Here is a 21,464-nt window from a genome sequence, read left to right on the forward strand (position 1 = left end):
GATTCAGCATATTAGTTGGTAAATGGCTCTATTAAGGGATCTTAACTGGATGCTTGTAACATTTATTACACTCCTACCACCCATCTGACCTTGCACATTGTTCTCCACAAAGTGAGGAGGAGCCACCTTTCTTTAAATAAGCGAGGGCATTCCAAACATATTCCTCTCAACAAATTCCTGCACATTATCGGGAAGTCAGTAATACATCAAAATCCTACATGAATCACTGAATGACATCAGTACAGCATCAGGTCCCTGGTCTTGGTGTTGTGGTGAAGACATGCTGTAGTTTACATGCAAATGAAATATTGAGACAGGTCAGGTGCTCATTTTTATGCTTTATTTTGTGTTTTTCTTGTACTGGAAGTTGAATGACCTATTTTTAAGACAACTATTTGCAAAGGTGGTAACGTAATGATCAAAGCTGCAACTAGTGGTTATTTCATTCAACAATGAATCTGTCAATGATTTTCTCAATTAAAAAGTTGTGTCTTCAAATTGCTTGTTTTGTCTGATCGAAAGCCCAAAGATGTTTCATTTGACGAAATGTAAGACCAGCGAAGTCAGCAAATCATCACATTTAAGAAACTAGAACCAGACAGTGATTGATAATTATGCCTCATAAATGACTTTAAATTGCTTCTCAAAATAAATCTTCTGATGATTGACCTCAAATTAATGGACTACTCGTTTCTGCTCTAATAATGTTTATTTAGTATAAACATTGTCCAAATATTCAACTGACTTTTCGGTGACTATTGAGTTTTCTTTTTTTTACAAATATGTGTTGAGCCAAAACAAATATCCACATGATTTGTTTGATTTGTTGAAGTTTGTTGAATTTCTTTGAGGGAATTTAATGAGTGTGAGCTGTCACCAAGTTGCTGAGCTGTGACATCACCATGGATCATGTGTTTCTCTCCTGTGATTTCCACCTGAGGTTCATTATTGGGATAAGTGAGGAACAAAAATATGTTTCTTTTATAGGCCGTGAGTGTAAATGATACAGGTACAAGACATTTGGATCTTTATTAATATTATATGTTCCAATTGCAGCATGTTTAATGCATTTGTCTGACATTTGGAGCTAAGTGTAACTCTTACTCTCCCCCGCTCGGCCCCAAGCACCTGTCTGGACAACAATACCTGCTTGAATCCGTCATCACATAACTCTTAAAATCCCTCTTAATCCCTGAAATGGAGATCTCGCCTGTGTTCCAGCCCACTACATAGTTTGAACGCTAGATTTCTTTGAAATGTAGTTCTGCTATGTTCCAGCATATACCTTCACAGCTTAACCTACATAAGTCCATTGATCTGTGTCTCACCAACACAACGCCAGCATGTTAAGCATTGCCTAATCTGTCTCATGCTACCTGGATTTTCATATTGGAGAAATAATCCTGATGAAGGGGAAAGCGGGGAGGGGGAGGGGGGGGGGGGGCAGAGTCACCTCAGGACCTGTTTAAAAGCTTCTTATCAGAGACCTGCACTCCCACCATTTAACTAAAAAACGAGTGATAGCCTTTCAACTCACAAGCCGCAGCTTTAATTAAAGCTACTTGTGGGTGAGATGAAGTACAGTGGTGTGTATGAGTTGTCCCTCCAGGAATCAAAATAATGTCCAAAACAATACAGTTCAGTCCACGATTAGGGTCTTTTCACACCCACTATAAAACACTTTCCTCCACACAACATATTAATCTGGCCTGAAAGTGAAACTTTTGCAGGTGATACCAAACTGTAAGACGCCAGGAAAAAAAATATAATTAGTTAAATCTATATAAATGAATAACTAGATATAAAACAGTTTCATAAACTTAGATCCTCCTTAACAGTTGATTAGTGATTTTACTGTTTAGATTTAAATGCAATCATCATCATAATAATAATACCAATACCAGTAATATAACCCCAAAGCAAACAAGATATGAACCATTTTTTCCTCTTCATTTTATATATTAGTTCAGTCATATGAGGCCGAACCAAAGCTTGCACACATCTTGTCTTTTGCACTCTGTCTGGCAGCTATTCTACACTTCACCACTGCTGAGAAGTGCACCACATTTACACAAAGTATATTTACACAAGTGCTGTACAATTTTGAGGTCCTTGGACTTTAATGGAGTATTTCCCTTACATAAAAGCAGCGTCTCACTGAGCCCCCAGGTCATGTTTCAGATGTCCATGAGTTGTTCAACCAAAGAGACATTTTTCTCTTCTGAACCTCAGATAGTTTGATTGAACCTTTCAAGGCCCAAAAGAAGGGAAAATATCCTATTTTCAACAAAAAAAGGAAAGTCAGAAAAATGAATTCAAATTCGCATGGCAGAGCTTTTCAAGTAGCCACTGAACAAACATTTTGCTGATAATACTCGAGTCATTTTACCTGAATGAAGTTTTGAATGAAAGACTTGAACTGGAGTATTTTCACATTGAGATGTTTAAGTAAGTGATGGATCTGAGTGCCTACATCACCACTGCACTTTTTTAAAAAGAATCAGATCTGTGTATTAATTTCAGACCTATGTTGGAGTATCCTGGTGCTTTCTGATTTCATAATTTATTTTCCTCTTTCGCACAAGTTTAACACAAAAGGGGGTGATACTGTGTTTGCAGAAGGTAGAGTGACACTCCTCCAGGTGAGTGGGTGAAACCTTGCCATGCCAACATATTTGCATTGTCACTTTTGTCTGAAGTTTTGTTTTTTGTGTGTGCTGCTGCATATCAAGGGTGTTGCTACCCTGCTGTCTAAGAGCTCAAATTCTTAAGTGTTTCACCTCAACCATTGATGTTATGGCAGTCATCTTGCATCATCCACATATCCACTCATAGAGCAGCTGAGCAGTGCGCTGTAGTGGGGATTTATCTCATGCACAGTCAGACTGCAGCCAAGAACTGCAAACTGTAATCTACAAACCAGACTTTCTTCTGGTCTTCAACGGTTCAATTTTGTTGTTCGGGCACGGGCTAAACTTGATTTGTTGTCAGAGTGGTTGGCTTGGAAATTCCTTGTCTTCCATTAAGGCTGTCGTTTGACTGTACTTTTACTAACTGGAGTAGGCACTTTGCGTTTGGTTGGCTTTACAACTTTGATGAAATGTTATTGCTCCCTTAGAAGGTTTGGTTGTAATTTGAGCTGGTGCTTTACTTAGCTCTTCAAATTTTAATGCACAACAGGAAATTCACCAGGAGTAACAATAATTCATAAAAAAAGACCATATTAGCTCAGTCAGTGTCTGGTAATAGCTGTTTAAAGACCAAAACAATTTACACTAGCTATCAGGAGCAAAAATGTGTTACCATTACACATTATTACTATGCTGTCTAACAAATATTTGAGAGAACCTTTCCAGACTGTTTTCTGATGAAGATATTGAGATAGAAAATAAAACGCTGTCAGCAGAATACCCTCTGCTGAACAAAATGAGATAGAAATCCATCCACAATTTTTTCCAAAGAAAGATGAGGAAACAAGGCTTGTAGCCAAAATCATTTATTTTCCTTTTATTTTCCATCAATATTCTTTTTTTGTTGTTACATAAAGCTTGTGACAAAGGAATACATACATTCATTAGGCAGGTCAAGAGAAGGTAAAAGGAGGAGCTATCGCGGGCACCTGACTCTGTTTAATGATCAGTACTTGAAAAGGAAACGAAACAAGGCAGCTATGGCAGCCTAGAGTCATACCTAAACTGGCAACAGCATGGATCAACAGAGGAGCAGTAGACAGGCAAAGGTATGACAGACAGCAAGTGGTTTAAACAAGCCCAACAGAAACATGGAAGTGTCATTTATGCTGTAGTAGCAGATAAGCAAAAGAGACTGCATTACCTAGTGTTTGGGGCTTGTTAAAAAGCACAAAGGCTGATTTGTTAACATTGCTACCGTACTTTTTTTCCTCACTGAACAGTCAGTATTCAATGACAGAAACCCTGTATGGTTAAAAGTGACACTGGATTAAAGATGAGTGAAAGAAAGGAAAACAGAGGATGGTTTGTCCAGTTCATCAGCTGTTCAAAAGAAAAAAAAAAAAAAAAAGAAGTTATTGTGAAACATGGATGTTAGCTCGTCAACAGTCACTTCTGCTGCAACCTGGCAGCTTTAAACTTTGACACCCTTTTCGGGGCCTGCTGGGTCGGGGCGACGTCGGGCCCCACTTCCTCTTGTTTCCTCTCCAGAATGGTTGGCAGAGCTGGTGGAGCGATGGTCAGGTGTGGAACAGCTGAAGGCATCGGGTCCTTCTCCACCACGGTACCTGAAAAGGCCTGGAGGAGTGAGAGAAATGTTATCATGCTGCGTTTTCTTGTTCACGCTGCCTACTGTGACTGACATTTAAGGAGGTGTCTGACCACAGGCAGCTCCCACTTCAACTTAAAGAGCCTTCTGTGGGAGTTTTGTTATGTTCTCGTTAAGATGCGCAAAGCTCAAAGGTGCCGTTCTCATAAACTGTTTCATAATATAGGTATACAGCCGTGGCCTTCACACTCTAACTGAGATTGAGGACTGCACTAAGAAACCTGACTGGGATCTGATTAGATAAAAAGACAACAGGGAGTACAGCAAAAATTAAAACACAACCATGTGTCTTTTACCTCAAATCTGCTGGCGGGGTGCAGTGGCACCGCCGTAGGACTGTCTTCCTCTGTAATGCCGTCACTAGTGTCGCTGTGCGTGGCCTCGTCGTGGCTGAAGCTGCGTCCAATCATCCGGCGCTCGTCAAAGTCCGCCGCGCTGCTTTCGCTCGTGTCGCTGCACACGCTGTTCTCTCGGCTCCGTGACTTTAGGATGGACTTTCTGGGGATGGGTTCCCCGTTCTTCACATCCACAAACAACCTGATGGGAAAACACCAATCAACCAGTGTCACTAACTAATTCAACAATAATTCATCATTCATTCCTATTGTGTTGCTTTTACCTGTAAATGTCTGCTGGTGTTGTGATTTTGTGAAGTTCGTGATGGGAGTGTCCGTTATTGTGTCCGTTTTTCTTTTTCCTCTTTGAATGTTCCTTCTGCTCTTTCCTTTCACTGAACTTCAACATGGTGTTTTTTCCTGTGTTTATCCTCACCTGAAGCACAAGACAGAGTCGGGGAAAGATAAAGGCAAGGTCACCGGAAAAGGATTAAATGGCAGAGTGTAGAGAGAAGAACAAAAGATGCAATATCTTATCACTCTGACCTTCTTGGGTTCGACTGTGTGAGAGAAAAAGATGGTAGGCAAACAGTTGCCTTCCTCTTCTTCGTCGTCTTCCTCCTCTTTCCGGTCCACGTTTGGTGGCGCTTTGCTGTGGGGCACGGAGGACCAGCTTGGCTTCAGACTCAGTCCATTTACAGGTGGAGCAGCATCTCCCTCCTTCTCCTCCTCTGAGGAAGAGGATGATGTGTCCTCCCCATTCACATCTGCATTATCAGATAATCTGAAAAAAATAAATGTATGAAATATTTCAATTTCTTACCAGATCATGAACACTACTGGAAAAAAAAACACCCTTGAGTGTGTTCATGTACCTGTCCTGCTCATCTTGTAGCTCCTCCAGTTTCTCCAGTTCGTCCAATCTAGCCCACAGCTCCTCCTCAGTCAGGATGCCTTTTCTGCCCCCTCCATCTCCACCGTGTCCATCGTGCTCCTTTTCCTCCTCTTTTAGATCAAATATGACATCCAACTTGGGCTTAGAATTTGGCTTGTGAGCTATTCTTTGCCTTCCTGTTAAAGCAGACAAAATGGAAGCCTAAATGTCAATCTGAGACTGGGGCAGAATTCGAAAATGGGTTAAAAGCTTTCTCTTGTCTTCTAATAAGACATTGCAAGATGTACGAGTAAAATGAGGGCAGAGGAAATGCTGATATATATACCTTTGGTGACAGCAGTGTCATTGTTTCCAACATCTTCTCTGATGTCGACATAGTCCCCTTTACTCTAAAGAATAAGAAAAGTCAATACATTTGTCCCAATTTATGCTTGATGCAATATCTTATCTGTGGGATGATTTGTGGTAATGCAACATACGGCCGAGATTGTTTCCAAATCCTTCGCAAACCCAACTCTGGCTTCAAAGTTTTTCATAGTCTTGGATAGATTATCAAGCTCACTCGTTACATCTGTAGAAAAAAAAAGGTGCATTATCGTGAAACTGCATGCAGAGAGTTGGGGGCAGAATGACAAAACCCATCAAGCAAAAAAGACTGGCTGCAGGCTAAAAGAGATTTCAATAAAACATTTAACACAGCAATGACAGCCAGCTGCTAAAGAGTTAAAATCCTAAACAAGTTGGGGGGAAAAAAATTGAAAAATGATGACACAAACAGTTCATAATATCTTCTGCCCTGAATACTAGTCCGGATCATTAAATCTTCACAACAATTAAGCCCTTTTACTAATAGCAGCAGAGGGCCCTTGTTTCCATGGCGATTGGGAGCCCCTCCAGTCAGTGCATCAACTGGAAGTGAGGAAAGGTCAAACACAGAAGGCCTGACAACTCAGCCGCTGTCTGACACATTTCAGCTAGCTATGTTTGTATTACAGCACTTAGCTCTGTAATAGCGGGGTGGGCAGGGTCAGGAGATAGGAGGCAGAGGGGAGGGGAGGGGGACAGACGGCTGCGGATGGGCTGTGGCAGCACATTTCTGCTTCACTAAACACCCTAATAATGTTCACATCAGAGATCGTTACTTGGGCCCATTTGACTTGATATGAGATTTTCAGACGTAGAGTGAACAGCAGGGAAAACACAGAAAAACGCAGCTACACGTAACCCATGTTATATTTGACTTATTCCTCTGAAAGCTACAATGTCGCACTAATTTGACTTGATTTGAGCACAGGAGAGGTAAAACCATGATTTGCTCTCAAAAGATTTACAACCGTGGCAGTGACAGTGGTGTTCTTTAGCATATGAATGCAACAGTAACAGAGAGAATAAGTTCTTCAAATGTGCCTTGCAGCTTTGCAGCCCTGTGAAATAAAGTGGCCTGCACAGGTCAAAAGAATCACGCAGCACTTCAGTACAGTTATTACGAACAGTGCTACACTTACAGTATGTGTGCACAGCATAGGTATAAACAAAAGTTTCTCCCACAGTTATGTGGTGAACAATGGCACAGCTAAAAGTAAGTTTGTCACTTCAGTGCCAAGACAAGCCATCCAGACCTGATGCCGCTGCACCCTCTGGTGGACAAAGACCGGCAGTGTTGAGAGATCACATTAAAAATAAACAAAGCAATCTGTTTAGGGACACAGACTCACATTTCATCCTGTGATCTACAATTTTCTGAGCCTGCTTGGCGGAACACTTCGTGAACCAGTTGTCACCGAGCAACACTGTGACCTCGTTGGTGTGCACCAGCTTCCCAGGCATGAAGGCCAGCGGGCCAAAGGGCACCTGTTTATAGCACAATGAGTGAACGGAAGAAGAGCAGAAACGATTGAAACAAAGCAAGTGGCAGAATGCGGATATTAAAGTGGGAGAAAGGAGAAATAAAACGTTCCATGTCAGTAGTGAAAATGTATATATTTAGGGTCAGCTTCTGCAAAGTTAAGAATATTAGCCAAGCTTAGGGTTAATGGTAAATTTGCTATTTGCAACAGGAATTCACCATAAAACTAAACTACAATGACTAGGGTTGTGTAAATGAGTTTGTGTTTTCTCTCCTGTGCTTTTAAAAAAAAAAAGCTTAGCACTCACCATGATGTCATAAGACAGTTGATCTGGAAGGGTTTTAAGACGGTCACTCAGGGCGTCATAGTCACCCGACACCTTCTTCCTGCAAATTCATGGATTTACAATGACATAAGCTCAACAACTCCTCATTTTTTTCAGCTGAATCTCTATTATGAAGTCATTTGTTGTCCAGTTTGGTGTGTTTGACTTATTTTGGGAAGTTAAACAGGACAATGAGAAGCAAACCACAGCTATGAGGTAATCAGAAAGTGTAGATTTCCATGTCAGAAGAGACTTGATGTAGCCCAAATAGCCTCAAGATGTCACTATTAGTCAACTGTATCTATTTGTAGCAAAACAATGTAAAACCTCAGATCAAGTCCTGACAACAAAGTACACTACACAATGATGGTTTCTTCCATACAGATTAAGAACAGAGAAATGTGTCAAGATACTCTGAGCTTCACTGTCTCTTTCATGAAAACAGTCTGGAAATACAACTAGCAGAGCTTCATGTTAGCTTTGTCCATATCATGAACTCCTCTTGTTGGCACTTCCAATAACTTTTGTGGGGCACAAGAAAACACTTTGTGTCCAAAATGGACCTTAATACAGACTAATAAATCCCTCAGCTTTACTAACTGGTTGCTATATAGTGATCATGTTAAGAGTGTTTCAAACATAACATAATTTGACTAAAAATGGAAAGGTAATAGCAAAATCAAAAATGGCTGAATTCCATTTAGCTACTTCAGGTTCAGCGTCCTGCTATTTTCATGTTGGCTCACTGTCGCACTGTCATAAATTACTGGGACACATGAATAGAACAGAGACATGTTAATGTTGTTAGCAATTCCTGTGATGAATACTAGACCTTTGGACCTACATGCAATAATCTGGACTCACAAACACATGCATTCACAAACATTTTTACGGTGTTTTATTGCTCTTTTTTGAATTTGACGAAGTCAACACTCAGTTTATTTGTATTGGGGGCCTTGCACATCCACACAGGAGTTTTCAGTTGTGCCTAATCAGACCTATGCTAATGCCACATTCAAATCACTTGGGATTCCCATGTTGAGTAGTGACTAGCAAGCGTTCACATCATTAACAATACCATATCCACTCTTGGTGGCTGATGTGTGGCGTTTGGTTCTGAGGAATTTCGTATTATTCAGTGCCAAGTTTTCAGTATTCAGAAATATCATTCATTTCCCTGTTGTAATTATGACTTGGAAGTTGATGTGAATGCTATTCACAAATGGTAAACTCATAATTATGACGACTCTGATACGTGACATGAGGGCAGCATCAGGTTAAAGTTGGACAGAAGTATGCTGAGAATTATATGAGGCCACTGGACTCAAGATACCAATAAGAATGATGATGCCCTGTTAAGTCCAATAGGAGAGCTGGTGTGATGTTAACAGTCTGTGCAGGCCCACGCAGTCCTGAGAAGAGCTCTAATCAGCAGTAAGTGAAATCACCTATGTGGATGTACCATGGGTGTGCGGGCGTTTAAAGACCGACAGCAGGGCTGCTCAGTTTTAATTACCATGATACTCTTAACCACTATAGCTTTGCAAGATCTAACAGAGTGCCATAGAATGGAATGAAACTTTATTGTTCACAAAGGTGGATAACTGTATTTGGTCCATCAGTCAGTTCATCACTGAAAACCCCTCTGTTGGTGTGCAGGGCCTTTAAAGTTGGTGTTGTGCTGAAAATGCTCCTTCCTGCCACTGCAACTGTGTTTGGGAAGCAGGAATAAACGGGCTAATTATGGCACACTCGAAACAAATGCCTCTGATTGGTCAGGGAGTGTCTCATTCGTTGATTTTGACCAGAGCTGGCACTCTTAGCGCAAGCAATCAATATTACACAGAATCATGCTTGATTAATTGAAAGCCAAACTTGTGGTTATTATTATAAAATGACACACAGAAACACACAGACCTCAGTGACAGAAAGGAGAGTAGATGATGACAGGAGCTTCATTTCTGAGTGAAATATTCGTTTAATTTCCTTGTCAAATTGCTGTATTCATAGATAATGGATTACTCAGAGACAAGCAAGTGGCAGAGGAGCCATTGCTGGTCCCACAAAAGCTTGGTTGTGACTATTTATTTATCACATGTCAGGGTTTGTGCAATACAGGACTACAGTTTGTCTTTCAAATTGACCAAGTCAAATTTGAAGAATAACTCTGAGCTTTTGTATGACTTTTCTTTGCACAAATACACATATTTTATATATTTCCAAAGGAAAGGCTATCATACTGGAACCTTTATTCATCAGCTGTTTTGCGCTGCTTTGTGTGACATCAAGAATTTTCTACTGTAGCACACCAGATTTTGTAGTGCATGTAGTATAAGCAAACAAAAAACTAAAAATGCTGTCACTATGCAACTGCAAAAATAGTACATAGGACTTCGTTAATGCTTACCAGTGTTGAATCCGACTTTCACAGTCTTGCACCACCTGTTTTTAGGACAAATAATTTCAATATGAATATGCTGAATTGCCACAAACAGAATGCCAATTTCTAAGCATTTTCTGATTAGTGCTTTAATTTCACCCAAGCCTAACACACATATTATATTATGTGAATTTTGTCTAAGTTAAAGAATCACAATAAAACTGGGAATATATCCAACCAAATCAATGAAGCAGGAGAGGGAAAGAAACAACTGTCAAAACTATATCGAAAATGGTCAGAACATCTGCACAAACTCCGCTTCACTGTGAAACAGGGTGACCCCCACATAAAATGAGAAATATCAGCATAAAATTAATTGGTAAGTAACTACAAGAAAGTGTACTCTGATTACAATTTCAACTTCCTAAGTGAAAAAAACGCCACACAAATGAAGTGAAGTGAAACTGTTGTAAACTTGTATCATTTTGGACTTCCTGTATTTTAATATTTATATATTTTACAAGGGGAGGGGGGGGGGGGGGGGGCGTTGACATGGCAGAGTTACTAGCTAACTGTTAGCTAGCCGCTGGCAATTCATAAAACCGTTCAGCCACTTTTCCAAAGTCTGAAGGGCAATAGCTCCGACAAGCCTACAAGTAAAAGTGGCAGCAGGCGCCCAGAGGTTTGGAGAAATGAAACTTAGCACGCCTTCCTCCAGGCGACAGTTTTACAGAAAGAACTTGAGCATGTGAGTGGCTGCAAGGGAAGAAGCTTCTCGAAAAGGGGACAGTCAAAACAACAAACTCACAACTTACACATGTAACAAGTGCTACAATTAGTGCACAGACGTCTGTGTTAAATGTTAAAAGCACTTTAGTAGATCCACTCGTGGTGGGTCAAGGACCCTTGCTGGTCCACCACATGGCTAGTGGCTGGCTGTGATCGGGCTAACGTTGCTCGTCAGAAACTAGCCAGCAAAATGCTTCGTGTCAACTGGGGCACATTACCTTCTCATGTTCCTCCCGGAGCCTGACAACTCCGCCGAGATGCTCTATGTTCATATTACCTTTTTCCGCCATTGTCAACCAACGTGCACAACGGGAACCTGTGGTGTTTTGTGACCCCAAACAAAGCTCAGGGGTTGTTGTGAGTCCTAAAGAAGTGTTTATGAATGCAGCAGCAGCGATTCCTGAGACCCGTTCTGCTCGTGTTCATCAATGGGGCAGTAATAGTTATCCACACTTTCGGAAGTGATATCATCTCACACTCTCATTTCAGGATTTCTGCATGATTTCCAAAAATATCCACGGTTTTAATATTCCAAGATTTGCAAATATTCCTCGTCACTATTGCTGCGCCATGCACCTCGGTTCAACGTCAAGACACCGGGAACAGCAATACAACTTCCGGTTAAGTAATTCAAAATAAAATACCTCTTGGGGGGAAGTCGCGTTTGAAAACACACAGGGATGAACACAAGTTAACACATAGTTCGATTGGTAAAATTATAAATAATAAAAATATCTATCTATCTATCTATCGATCCCGTTTCATACTTTTTTTTGGAAAACAGAACATAGTATATTCCGTTTTTCAGCCAATTGAAGCTAGCTTGACGCAGCGTCCTGTGTCTCCCGGTGTACTCTGGGTAAATGTGGACGATCGCACAAACATAAACAATCGTTTTACTGTAGCGGATTAAATGCAGCTGCAGCAATAAGCATGCAGCTGCACAGTAACAAGCACGTCATTTTCAGAGATTCATCTGTCGGAAAAGTTAAACCTCCACATGTGACATGGTAGATCTGCCGTTAGCTGCACGGACATTGTGGCAAATAGCACTGAAACACATGCATATCTGTATAACAACCCATGATTATATGTAGGTGGGTACATGAGCTCAATTGGGGCAATTGTGCTCAACAGCTTTGGATTCAGAAAAATAGATATTAACCACCCGTGGTCCCAGCCCCCTTCTTGTCAGACACTCATTGGCTGCCCTCGCTGCTTTTAAGTGTTTTCGGAAATCTCACAATTACCAATAGTAAAGGCAAATGTGAAACAAAAACCAAGAGTCCTCTAAACGCGCCAAATAATCTGTAATTTACCCTTTCACGCAGCAAGCACGGGTATTTGGTGGAGTTACCCTAGATCCCTTAATCTGACTACTCATTTGACCATTAATTTGAAAGGCAAAACCCCAACCCCCTTTAAAATATGTTCGTTTACAGAGATCTTATTTAACAAATGAAGAAGAATTCAAGGGGTAAGTGACTTTACCCACAGTTTACACAATTTTATTTTGAAATACTTGACGAGTAATATTTCACTATCACTTTGAATTGCCTTGTTGCTGAAAGGTGGCAAAACAAATAAATTTATTTTGCCTTATCAATTTAGGGGGTTGTTAACATATATGAGACTACCCCTTCAACCCACCATAATTATTCAAGCTTGTAACTAACAAATGTATCCTTAATTTCTTGATTTCGGCAAATTATTAGAGGATTAAAAGTCTCTTTATGTATTATTCCTTAATTTAGGCTACCCCTGAAAACAAACACCTAAAATAATCTGATAAGTAGGTTCATCAGCAAAAAAAACAAAATCCGCTAGAGAATCAAAGCAGATTTTAAGGCATTGCTCTTAAATTAAATTACACACGGTCTGCTGCTAGTACTATTTATTACTTCTGTCTTTATTCTCTTATTCTCAATGTCCTGAACACCAAGTCTCTCAAACATGTTTCTGTAAAATATGTGATTCGCATTTCCAGTAACGTATTGTTGCATGTTCTACACAAGATAACACTTAACTATGTTGGTTGCATGTACCTGTTATCCAACCAAAAATCAGAGATTTCGGAACTGGTCTAATGTCCCTGAACACAGCATTGTTGTTACTCCCATAAAGCTTTGCGGCCGTAGTCACGCAAGCTCGGAAGTCAGGGGAAGCATCAATCAGACAGAAAGAGCATAGTTGAACTAATACAGTAAAAAATAAGGGAAAAATATTGATGAGGATTAATTAACACAGCAAGGTATGTTCACACCGCTCACTGTCATTACCACAGCGGCCTGAATGGATAATACTGTGTAGAACCGGGTTATAGATGCCACACTGTAATGTTAGCCTGTGCCTTACTGTGATTTCTGATGCAATCAGTGCCATTACACTATCCAACAGTAGTATCTGTAGATAATGGCTTTAGAAAAGATATTACAGTGTGCTACAATATTCAGCATGTGCAGGACCATGTTTAGTCCTCTCTGATATAAATAGCATGTCTATCTGTGTCTTATTGATTGTGTATTTGAACTGATAATATTGTCCTGATTTCTTATTCTATGCTCATTGTTAGATTGTTAAGTGTTTTATACTGACACTTTCTGTATTCTCTCCACTTATTATAAATCTGATTCACAGCATGTGTCATCGAATTGATGATGTTATGAAGCTGTGTTGTGAGTTATCTGCCAATCAGCAGATCCAGACCACAGTGAAAGGCTCAGGGAAGGGAGCAGCAGCAGCTGGAGGACTGGCCTTTGCTGGGGGGCTGGTTGGGGGTCCTCTTGGTATTGCAGTAGGTAAGTGGGGGAAAAAATGCAACAACTCCTCTAACTTGTCTGAAATATTTTACGGACCTATTGATTCACTTGTGACTACTGGTAATCTGGAATCACCCTGTGTTTGTAGTCTTATCATAGAAGTAAATGCTTTTGTGTATACACCCATGGGACTGTTCGACAGAGCAATACTGTTAACCTAATTTCACAATTTTTAAACCCTCTTCCCCTGCAGGCGGTGCTGTTGGAGGCCTTCTGGGCTGCTGGCTGACCAGTGGACAATTCAAACCGCTGCCTCAGATCATAATGGAGCTCAGTCCTCAGCAGCAGCAGAAGCTTTACGATGATCTCATGGTCATCCTGGGAGACATTCAGTGGACAGATTTGGTCCAGCTAACTGCTCTGGTGATGGGCAACGCCGCCCTGAAGCAGCAGCTGACAGCCGCTCTGCTTGGCTATATCACCAAGGAGCTCCAGGCCGAGGTGCACTACGTGGATTAGTCTCTCTGGAATTCAGAGGGATTCAGAGGCCCAAGTCCTCAGGAGGATGGAGTCTTTGAAAATAATGTGAACAGATTTTTAATGAAACTGGAAAGACTTTGAATTAAATGTGAAGTCACATATTGTGAAATTATACATACATGGTCACAGTCCTGGTAACAGGTGACATTGCCTACAAAGTAAGTTTGCACATTACAGTGAAAACAGCTGTATATCTGGGTTAATGTATTCAGGGGACTGCACTTATCACTTGAAGGAATTATTTATTCATTAAGCCTTTAATGGCGGTGATGATCATGTCTGGCTTTAAAAGTTGCTCTGAATGAACTAGCAGCCGAACTACAGCTACAGTGAAGCACTACACTCAAAAGGTACAGTCCACAGTCACATGTAAACACAAGAGGACTGTGTACTAAGTGAACGCCAACTGTACAGTGTGAAATATATTGATTTGGTGTGACTTTATCAAGTGTAAGAATTTACCAGCCTTTCTGTACAATATATTGTTCTGCTATTACAAGTCAATTCAAACTATTTAATGTTTTAAATGCTTTCATCAATAAAATCAAAAAACACCATAGATTTCACTGGTTCATACAGTTACACTTTATCCTACTTGGCAGCTTAGATAGTCTTTGCTGCTCCCATCACTGGTATAAAATTGTCATCTTGTCCGTTTAATAGAGTCCTTAAAACAAGCACATTCTTCAGACATAACATGGTCTCGAGGTGTCTTGTAGTTTATCTGTAAGATCACTGATGAGAACTCAACTCTTATGTAACAATGAAACAGAAAGCCAATGTCCAGTCTATGCAGTCTTAAAAAAAATGTAATCCTCACTGTTGTTTGCGGCTAAGAGATGTGTTACCCATATCCTAGTTTGTTGTGATTCTGAGGCTCTGACCCCCTGAATAAAGCCCACAAACCTCATGGATTGTGCCTCTAGATATTCCTGTAAAGGGTTGTTGCTGTCAATAGCACTATAGGTCTTCAATGTAGTTCAAAGTTCAAAATATGTTACACATTGTTGTTTGTAAAATACTAAATATGTTTATTGTATGTGGCCATGCTGATGGCTACAAATAGTATGAGATGAGAGAAAATAACCATACCAGAGTACTTTATTAATCCTTGTGGGAAACTGCATTAAACCAAGGACACCGAGCTAAATGATCCAGGACAACTGCAGAAAAAATGTGATTGAAAAGATGCAGTAACTCAATAATATCCATGGAAATATCTCTTTATTAGTACAGACATATTGTATGTCACCCCTAACTCTCTTGCAGAGCCATTTAAAATGACATATTACAGGGAGGAACTGCAAAAGAGCTCCAGTATCTATCCAACAACGACGGTGTCCTCATCAGGGAATTCGTAGTAGGGAACTTCCAGGTTCAGAGGAGCAGGTCCCTTTCTTATTCTTCCTGAGGCATCATAGTGAGAGCCATGGCAAGGACAGTAGTACCCTCCAAAGTCTCCGGCGTTGGCAATGGGAACGCAACCCAGATGGGTACACACGCCAAGGACGATGACCCAGCTGGGGTTAACCACTCTATCCTTGTCGTGCTGGGGGTCACGCAGCTCTCCGATATTCACAGCTGCCTCTGTGGCAATTTCCTTCTCTGTGCGGTGACGGACAAACAGGGGCTTTCCTCTCCACTTGAAGGTCATGTTTTTGCCTTCAGGGATGTCACCCAGCTTGATCTCAATCTTGGATAAGGCCAGGACATCGGCTGATGCACTCATGGAAGAGACGAACTGGGTGACCACTGTCTTGGCTGCATAGACGCCCACCACAGTGGACGCTCCAGTGACAAGGTATGAGAATGCCCTTCTTGCCTCGCTGCTCTCCTGAGATGATTTACTGGGGTCAACAACCTCGGGGCGACGGTAGTCTGTGAAGTCAGGGATCTTGATGTCTGTGTGGGCAAGGCGGATTCCTCCAGGAGCTGCAAATAACACATTAAGCAGTATTTAGAGAAAGGGGCAGCAGATGGACAAGTAGATAGGAAATTATACACTTTCTTAAAAAAAACACTGAAAAGTAATGTATGATTGTTATTGCCTGATACTTTTAACAATATTTGTAACAATAAATTACAAGTACGACTGTTACAATATATTTTGTGGATATTCAAAATATCACACTGTGTCCTCACATTCAAAGCTTAATTAATAAGTAATCTAATAATGATCTGATAATTATCTGGTTTGTTTCCAAAAATAATCAGTGTTCCACCGTATTCTGTAACCCAAGGGCAGGCATTTCACCTATACTGACATGCCAACCATTATTATATTCCGTACTTTGATAGCTGTTTCTACAAATGTATTTATAGGTTCCTGCATTTAGACTGAAACAAGTGTACTGTTGGTGTTTAGGTCTGTTTTTGAGTCTCTTTACCCCTCACTTGTAAATATCTGATTTGGCTCTCTCTGTTTCACCACCTCGGTTATTTCCTGTTAACTATCGCACGTTGTTGCTAGAGCATATGTTTACAGACAAGAAGGGAAATAAGAATGAGAAAATAAGAAAATAAAAATATATCAGTTTTACTTGTTAGCTAACACAAAAACTAATCGGCAAGGCGTTATAATATCAAGTTTTCTGGTTACATCACATAGCTCAGTAACAGCTATGGCTAACATTGACATCCACCGTCATTCGTCCTTACCAGCAGCAGGCACCAGCTCCTTGGCTCCGGGGAAAACCAGGCTTTTAACCGTGTGTTTTGTAGCCTGGGAGTACAGGGAAAGGGCCCCTGAACGGCCGGCAACGGACATCATCTTTGCCCCAAAAGATGAAACTTTCACCCCGCAGATGCGGACGCGACCTTGCGTGTACAAACCGTGTGTGTCTCTCTTTAATTTGCTTCACCAGAAACCCGCCCTGCCTTACAAGTGTTCCGCATTACGTGAGGTACGAACGAAGTGCCCCGTTCATTTTTTTTCTAAAATACCGCGTTATTATGTAGTTTTACAGTTTCTAATTAACACCAGACTTAAAAATATACATAATCTGTGTTATACATGGCTATAACCTGAGCCAAAGTGGTAGATACCAAACATAAATTTAAAATAACCATCAATTTTGTACAGGCATTTCTATAAGTCAGCTGTATCCACTGGTCCTCATGATGTAAACAAGCGTCCCCTCACAAAATATGGAGGCTATCTACACAATGGTGACGTGAGGAAAAAAAAGGAAAAGAAAAATGAAAATACCAAAAAGAAAACTATTCCTTCTCATTATTTTTGCTTATGTTGCATTTTCACTCTACGCGGCATATAATGTCTTCTTTAGCACCAAAGTAATCTCCCGAGTTCACAGGGTGGTGAAGAAAGAATCAGGAGCACCCTCGGGTAATTTCTCTTGACACAACCGTTGTTCAGCCTCTATGGCAGAAAGACCAAAAGACCAAAATCCTCATAAATTGACCGGTAGACAGTCGTTTCCTTCTTTGAAGTTAGTTTAAAGAAATGCGTGCCCGTAAGCTGAATGGAAATGGTTTGTTATGTTTGCAGGTGTTGTCAGAGATGGCGGTGCTGTTGCTCCGTTTTTAGCAGATGAGTGGAATCCGTGGGAGGATGAACAGGTGGACTACAACTCAGCTCTGAACAAAAAGAGAGAGGCCTTTAAACAGCATCTGAGTCGAATTGACAAAAGCAAACCCAAAAGATACAAGGTCCAAATCTGGGGGAAAGCTGCCATAGGTAAGTTGCGGTGTTATTAATGTGTCACAGCGTGCAGAGAAGGTCTGCGTTGTTATTACAAACTGATAATGCTGCGAGTTTTCATCCACAAGTGTTCATTTACTCTGCAACAGAACTTTTTCAGATCGTGTTTTCTACAATACTCTCTGTTGTCCAAAATTAAATTTATTAGATTAGTATAACCCATAGAGTAAAGTAATAGTCTAATAATGGCTTACCACATTAAAAGAGCAAATATGAGGAGAAAAATATCAAATATCTCTTATAATTCATCCTTATTTGAAGAAAAACCAGTAAGTATTCTTTTTCTTGTAGAGAAGGGGTACAACTTTGATGGTCCCTGTGAGAAAATATATTTTTGTTTATCATTTGGAATAATACATACTTAAATTGTTTTGTTTGGCTCAGTAACCACATACATATATATTCACACCTAAAAAAACAGACATATCTACATAGATACACATAGAAATATATAGAAATGACAAAAAAAAAAAAAAGAAGGCACATGTTGACATCTTAACTCCAATAGCAAATTGAATTGAATTGCTTTCTTTTCTCCTCAGGGCTTTACCTTTGGGAACATATTTTAGAAGGACCTCTCAACCCTACTGACAAGGTAGCACAATGGAGAGAGGGGGAGCTGCAGTTAGGAAAGATTGATTTCAGGTAACAAGCCACAAAGGGGATGTTTAAAAAAAAAAAACTCCCAAACCCAAATATATATTCACAGCCTCTGTGAAACACACCACACCATACAACAACCACTGAAGAAGACTGAATCCTATCACATTGATTTGGTCTTCCTCCATGCCCTCTTACCTTTTTGTCTTTAGTTTCTACACAGGTCCTGCTGTGGTCCAGGGCCATGTCCCTCTGGATATGAACAGCCTGGTTCTGGTTCTGAACGGCCGTGAACAGCAAAAGGTCACTTACTCCACACGCTGGCTGGAGCATGTTCAAGCTCTAGTTCAGTCCCACACGGTGCTGCACGTGGCTGTGGTCTTGCTGGGCAACGAGCACTGCAACAATGACTGGATTGGCCCGTACTTAAAGAGAAATGGTGGCTTTGTGGACCTGCTGTTTCTAGTGTACGACAGCCCCTGGATCAATGACAAAGATGTCTTCCAGTGGCCTCTTGGTGTCGCTACGTACGTCATCGTTCACTGGTCTTATGTATATTAATGTGTGGATATCATTAGTGCCCAGTGTTTTTTTTTTTTTTTTAATGAATAACATTGTGTAACATGTTGATCTGTTTTGCTTTTCTCTGTGCAGATACCGACAGTTTCCCATGATCAGGCCAAATGCTCAGTTGATTACCTCCAACAGGCCGTACCTCTGCAATTTCCTAGGAACTGTTTACAAAAACTCCTCCAGAGAAACACTCATGCAGGTGCTGAAACAGTCAGGCCTGGATAAGGAATGCATCACCACTGCCAGGGAGAAGTAAGACATTATTCAGTATTTGACTAATAGTGTAGGACTGATATGATAAAGTAGAGCTCTTATTTATTATGGTTGATTGATTTATTCTGATTTATTCATTGTGTTTGTTTGGATGATGGTGATAGGATAAAAAGAATAAAACACTGATTTATATAAAGAACTCCTTCTCACTGATACCTTCCTGGTGTATCTGTTGAGATAGATCAGGCATGTTTCTGAGTCTTAGTGTTACATTTGAACTTGGAGGGGAAAAAAAGTATGTTATTGGCCATTACATTCTATCTATAAACTGTCAAATGGATTCAAGGCCCCTGAGACCCTGGAAAATACTTTTATCTAAATATCTTATAGATGTCTTCAATGGGTTTTCATGGGCTTTGTTTCTTTCCCGAGCTGCACTGGAGGAATAGTTACACAAAGAGGGAATTTTGCTTCTTGCTTAGAATTTACTGGTGTTTTGTAGAACGTAGAGGAGCTGTGGATAACTTTTGTTCTCTGGCCAGGTTTCCCTCTTGTATGTTGTGGCAGGTAAAACAGTTTGAGAATATCTCCTGTTAAAATTTCTGTAATGTAAATTTGATCTTGTTTGCCCATTTTAAATACAGCATTTCTATTGTTTTTTTAGTTGAGGTGAGATTACTACAGGACATGTCTTAATGGACAGGAGTATATCTTGACACCACAGCTTAAGTATCCTCTCCTCCCTCTTGCCTCAGGTGGCTCCCTCAGGAGACAGCAGACAGTCTGAGACGCTATCAGACAGCTCTGGCCCAGAGCGAGCTCACCCTCTGCCCAGTCGGGATCAACACCGAGTGCTACCGCATCTACGAAGCCTGTTCTTATGGCTCAGTGCCCGTGGTGGAAGACGTACTGACACCTGGCACCTGTGCGGCAGGGCCCAGCTCTCCTCTACGTCTCCTCAAAGCTGCAGGAGCACCCTTCATCTTCATCAGTGACTGGAAAGAACTGCCGGCCATCTTGGAGAGGGAGCGAGGGATGAGCCAGGAGCAGAGGGTGGACAGGAGGAGGAGGCTGTTGGAGTGGTACGCCAGTTTCCGTCAGCAGATGAAAGAGAGGTTCACTGATGTCATCGAGGAGACTTTCTTTAAAAGCGTCTGACTGTGGTGCTTAAATTAACAAACCTTTAAAAGATTAACAGGGATAACACTTAGCAGTGATCTAATTTATTTAGCGTGGAGAAATGTGATGTACTACTGGAATAGTGAACCTGGTGATGTTTGGTGTAATATACCTGTGCAGGTTATTAAGAAAACTATTATACCTGTAGTTAAGTTTTAAACCTGCCAACACTAGTCAGTTAAGTCCTGTAAAGGGCTCCATGACATTACTGTATATTTATTACCTAAATGTTTACAATTGTGGAATGTCCTGGCATTTAGAGATCATGAATAATAAGCTGCCTTTGCATTTTGAAGTCCTTGCATTATTTCAACTATGTTTTATATCTCTGTTTGTATGTACTTAATATTGTGATTTTTAGAAAACACTAAACATTTGGTGTAGACATGATAATGTGTTTGAGGCTGTGTTTGAAAAATGGTACATAAATCTTTTAAATTTTGTATTGTGAGCTGCTAGAAAATTGGTATTGTTTGTGTGGCATTTGTCGCTTTTCTGGTAAAAAAAAAATCAGTTTATTTCAATGGTGTGCTGCATGATTTTTTTCAGATGGTGCAATAAAATAAAATGTGTGTTGTCCTGAAGAGAAAGCAGTGGATGTGCGTGTCTTGTGCTTTCACTGTCCCTGCAGATGGCGCTGTGGACCAGTTAATGTTCAGTAATAACAATCTTTTCAATTGAAATGTGAGGCAAAAGTTTTTTGAATGAAGGGGGAAAAACTTAAATGTTTAGCTTCACCAAATAAGCACATATGAAGTAATGTAAGTGAGCAAGAGCAGTGTATTCTCTTAAAAGTTTGTTTTGGGGGTTGGCTTTACACTTAAACTATGACATTGTATATGTATGTAAGATATACATTTCAAAGACTTCCCAAATGGGAAAGTGGTCTCAGATTTTAGGACCCCACTGTATGTATAATATATTGCCCTTAGAGACACACAGCTATAGCGTATATGAATGTACGAATGTAGATAGGAAATAAGGGGGCTCCTGAGCTTATTTTAACTGG

General features: G+C 40.5%; 4 protein-coding genes across 6 annotated transcripts; 2 read left to right on the forward strand and 2 right to left on the reverse strand.

Annotated features, from left to right (window-relative positions):
* Positions 1-3,480: 3,480 nt before the first annotated feature.
* Positions 3,481-11,469, reverse strand: uri1 (URI1 prefoldin like chaperone). Of its 2 annotated transcripts, none has more exons than XM_071504675.1 (11): positions 11,089-11,469; positions 10,109-10,143; positions 7,684-7,762; positions 7,245-7,380; positions 6,009-6,100; positions 5,855-5,918; positions 5,510-5,705; positions 5,181-5,418; positions 4,919-5,070; positions 4,596-4,836; positions 3,481-4,268 (listed from the first exon to the last, which is right to left on the reverse strand). In XM_071504675.1, exons 1-11 carry the CDS (start codon positions 11,158-11,160, stop codon positions 4,080-4,082), a joined length of 1,494 nt encoding a protein of 497 aa, XP_071360776.1. In that variant the 5' UTR covers positions 11,161-11,469; the 3' UTR covers positions 3,481-4,079. The 2 variants fall into 2 exon arrangements, with proteins under 2 accessions (XP_071360776.1, XP_071360786.1); XM_071504685.1 differs by lacking the exon at positions 11,089-11,469 and adding an exon at positions 10,897-10,981.
* A 754-nt stretch (positions 11,470-12,223) lies between these two features.
* LOC139636554 (protein C19orf12 homolog) lies at positions 12,224-14,730 on the forward strand. 2 transcript variants are annotated; one of them, XM_071504731.1, is made up of 3 exons: positions 12,224-12,347; positions 13,508-13,668; positions 13,883-14,292. In XM_071504731.1, the coding sequence occupies exons 2-3, from the start codon at positions 13,509-13,511 to the stop codon at positions 14,146-14,148; spliced, it is 426 nt and encodes a 141-aa protein (XP_071360832.1). In that variant the 5' UTR covers positions 12,224-12,347; position 13,508; the 3' UTR covers positions 14,149-14,292. The 2 variants fall into 2 exon arrangements, with proteins under 2 accessions (XP_071360832.1, XP_071360825.1); XM_071504724.1 differs by lacking the exon at positions 12,224-12,347 and adding an exon at positions 12,990-13,121 and having other exon boundaries at positions 13,883-14,730.
* Positions 14,731-15,376: 646 nt separating this feature from the next.
* LOC139636549 (cytochrome b-c1 complex subunit Rieske, mitochondrial-like) lies at positions 15,377-17,033 on the reverse strand. The gene is made up of 2 exons (XM_071504710.1): positions 16,828-17,033; positions 15,377-16,101 (listed from the first exon to the last, which is right to left on the reverse strand). Exons 1-2 carry the CDS (start codon positions 16,937-16,939, stop codon positions 15,491-15,493), a joined length of 723 nt encoding a protein of 240 aa, XP_071360811.1. The 5' UTR covers positions 16,940-17,033; the 3' UTR covers positions 15,377-15,490.
* A 257-nt stretch (positions 17,034-17,290) lies between these two features.
* Positions 17,291-21,045, forward strand: rxylt1 (ribitol xylosyltransferase 1). The gene is made up of 6 exons (XM_071504696.1): positions 17,291-17,515; positions 17,678-17,866; positions 18,433-18,535; positions 18,703-19,017; positions 19,145-19,315; positions 20,032-21,045. The coding sequence occupies exons 1-6, from the start codon at positions 17,368-17,370 to the stop codon at positions 20,432-20,434; spliced, it is 1,329 nt and encodes a 442-aa protein (XP_071360797.1). The 5' UTR covers positions 17,291-17,367; the 3' UTR covers positions 20,435-21,045.
* Positions 21,046-21,464: the final 419 nt, after the last annotated feature.

This window comes from Trachinotus anak, unplaced genomic scaffold, assembly GCF_046630095.1.
Source record: "Trachinotus anak isolate AG129_WGS33_773 ecotype Australia unplaced genomic scaffold, CSIRO_AGI_Tana_v1 ptg000002l, whole genome shotgun sequence".
Taxonomy (NCBI): Eukaryota; Metazoa; Chordata; class Actinopteri; order Carangiformes; family Carangidae; genus Trachinotus; species Trachinotus anak.

Bases quoted from the DNA above. Each gene is read 5' to 3' on its own strand.
- LOC139636549 (XM_071504710.1), bottom strand. From the start codon at position 16,939: ATGATGTCCGTTGCCGGCCGTTCAGGGGCCCTTTCCCTGTACTCCCAG. The intron at 16,102-16,827 runs GTAAGGACGAAT...TGTTATTTGCAG, and splicing joins GGAGCTGGTGCCTGCTGCTG to CTCCTGGAGGAATCCGCCTT.
- rxylt1 (XM_071504696.1), top strand. From the start codon at position 17,368: ATGAAAATACCAAAAAGAAAACTATTCCTTCTCATTATTTTTGCTTAT. The intron at 17,516-17,677 runs GTAATTTCTCTT...TTATGTTTGCAG, and splicing joins AGAATCAGGAGCACCCTCGG to GTGTTGTCAGAGATGGCGGT. The intron at 18,536-18,702 runs GTAACAAGCCAC...TTTTGTCTTTAG, and splicing joins TTAGGAAAGATTGATTTCAG to TTTCTACACAGGTCCTGCTG.
- LOC139636554 (XM_071504731.1), top strand. From the start codon at position 13,509: ATGTGTCATCGAATTGATGATGTTATGAAGCTGTGTTGTGAGTTATCT. The intron at 13,669-13,882 runs GTAAGTGGGGGA...CTTCCCCTGCAG, and splicing joins TCCTCTTGGTATTGCAGTAG to GCGGTGCTGTTGGAGGCCTT.
- uri1 (XM_071504675.1), bottom strand. From the start codon at position 11,160: ATGGCGGAAAAAGGTAATATGAACATAGAGCATCTCGGCGGAGTTGTC. The intron at 7,763-10,108 runs GTAAGCATTAAC...ATGAATTTGCAG, and splicing joins GAAAGTCGGATTCAACACTG to GAAGAAGGTGTCGGGTGACT. The intron at 4,269-4,595 runs GTAAAAGACACA...TCACTCCTCCAG, and splicing joins ACCCCGCCAGCAGATTTGAG to GCCTTTTCAGGTACCGTGGT.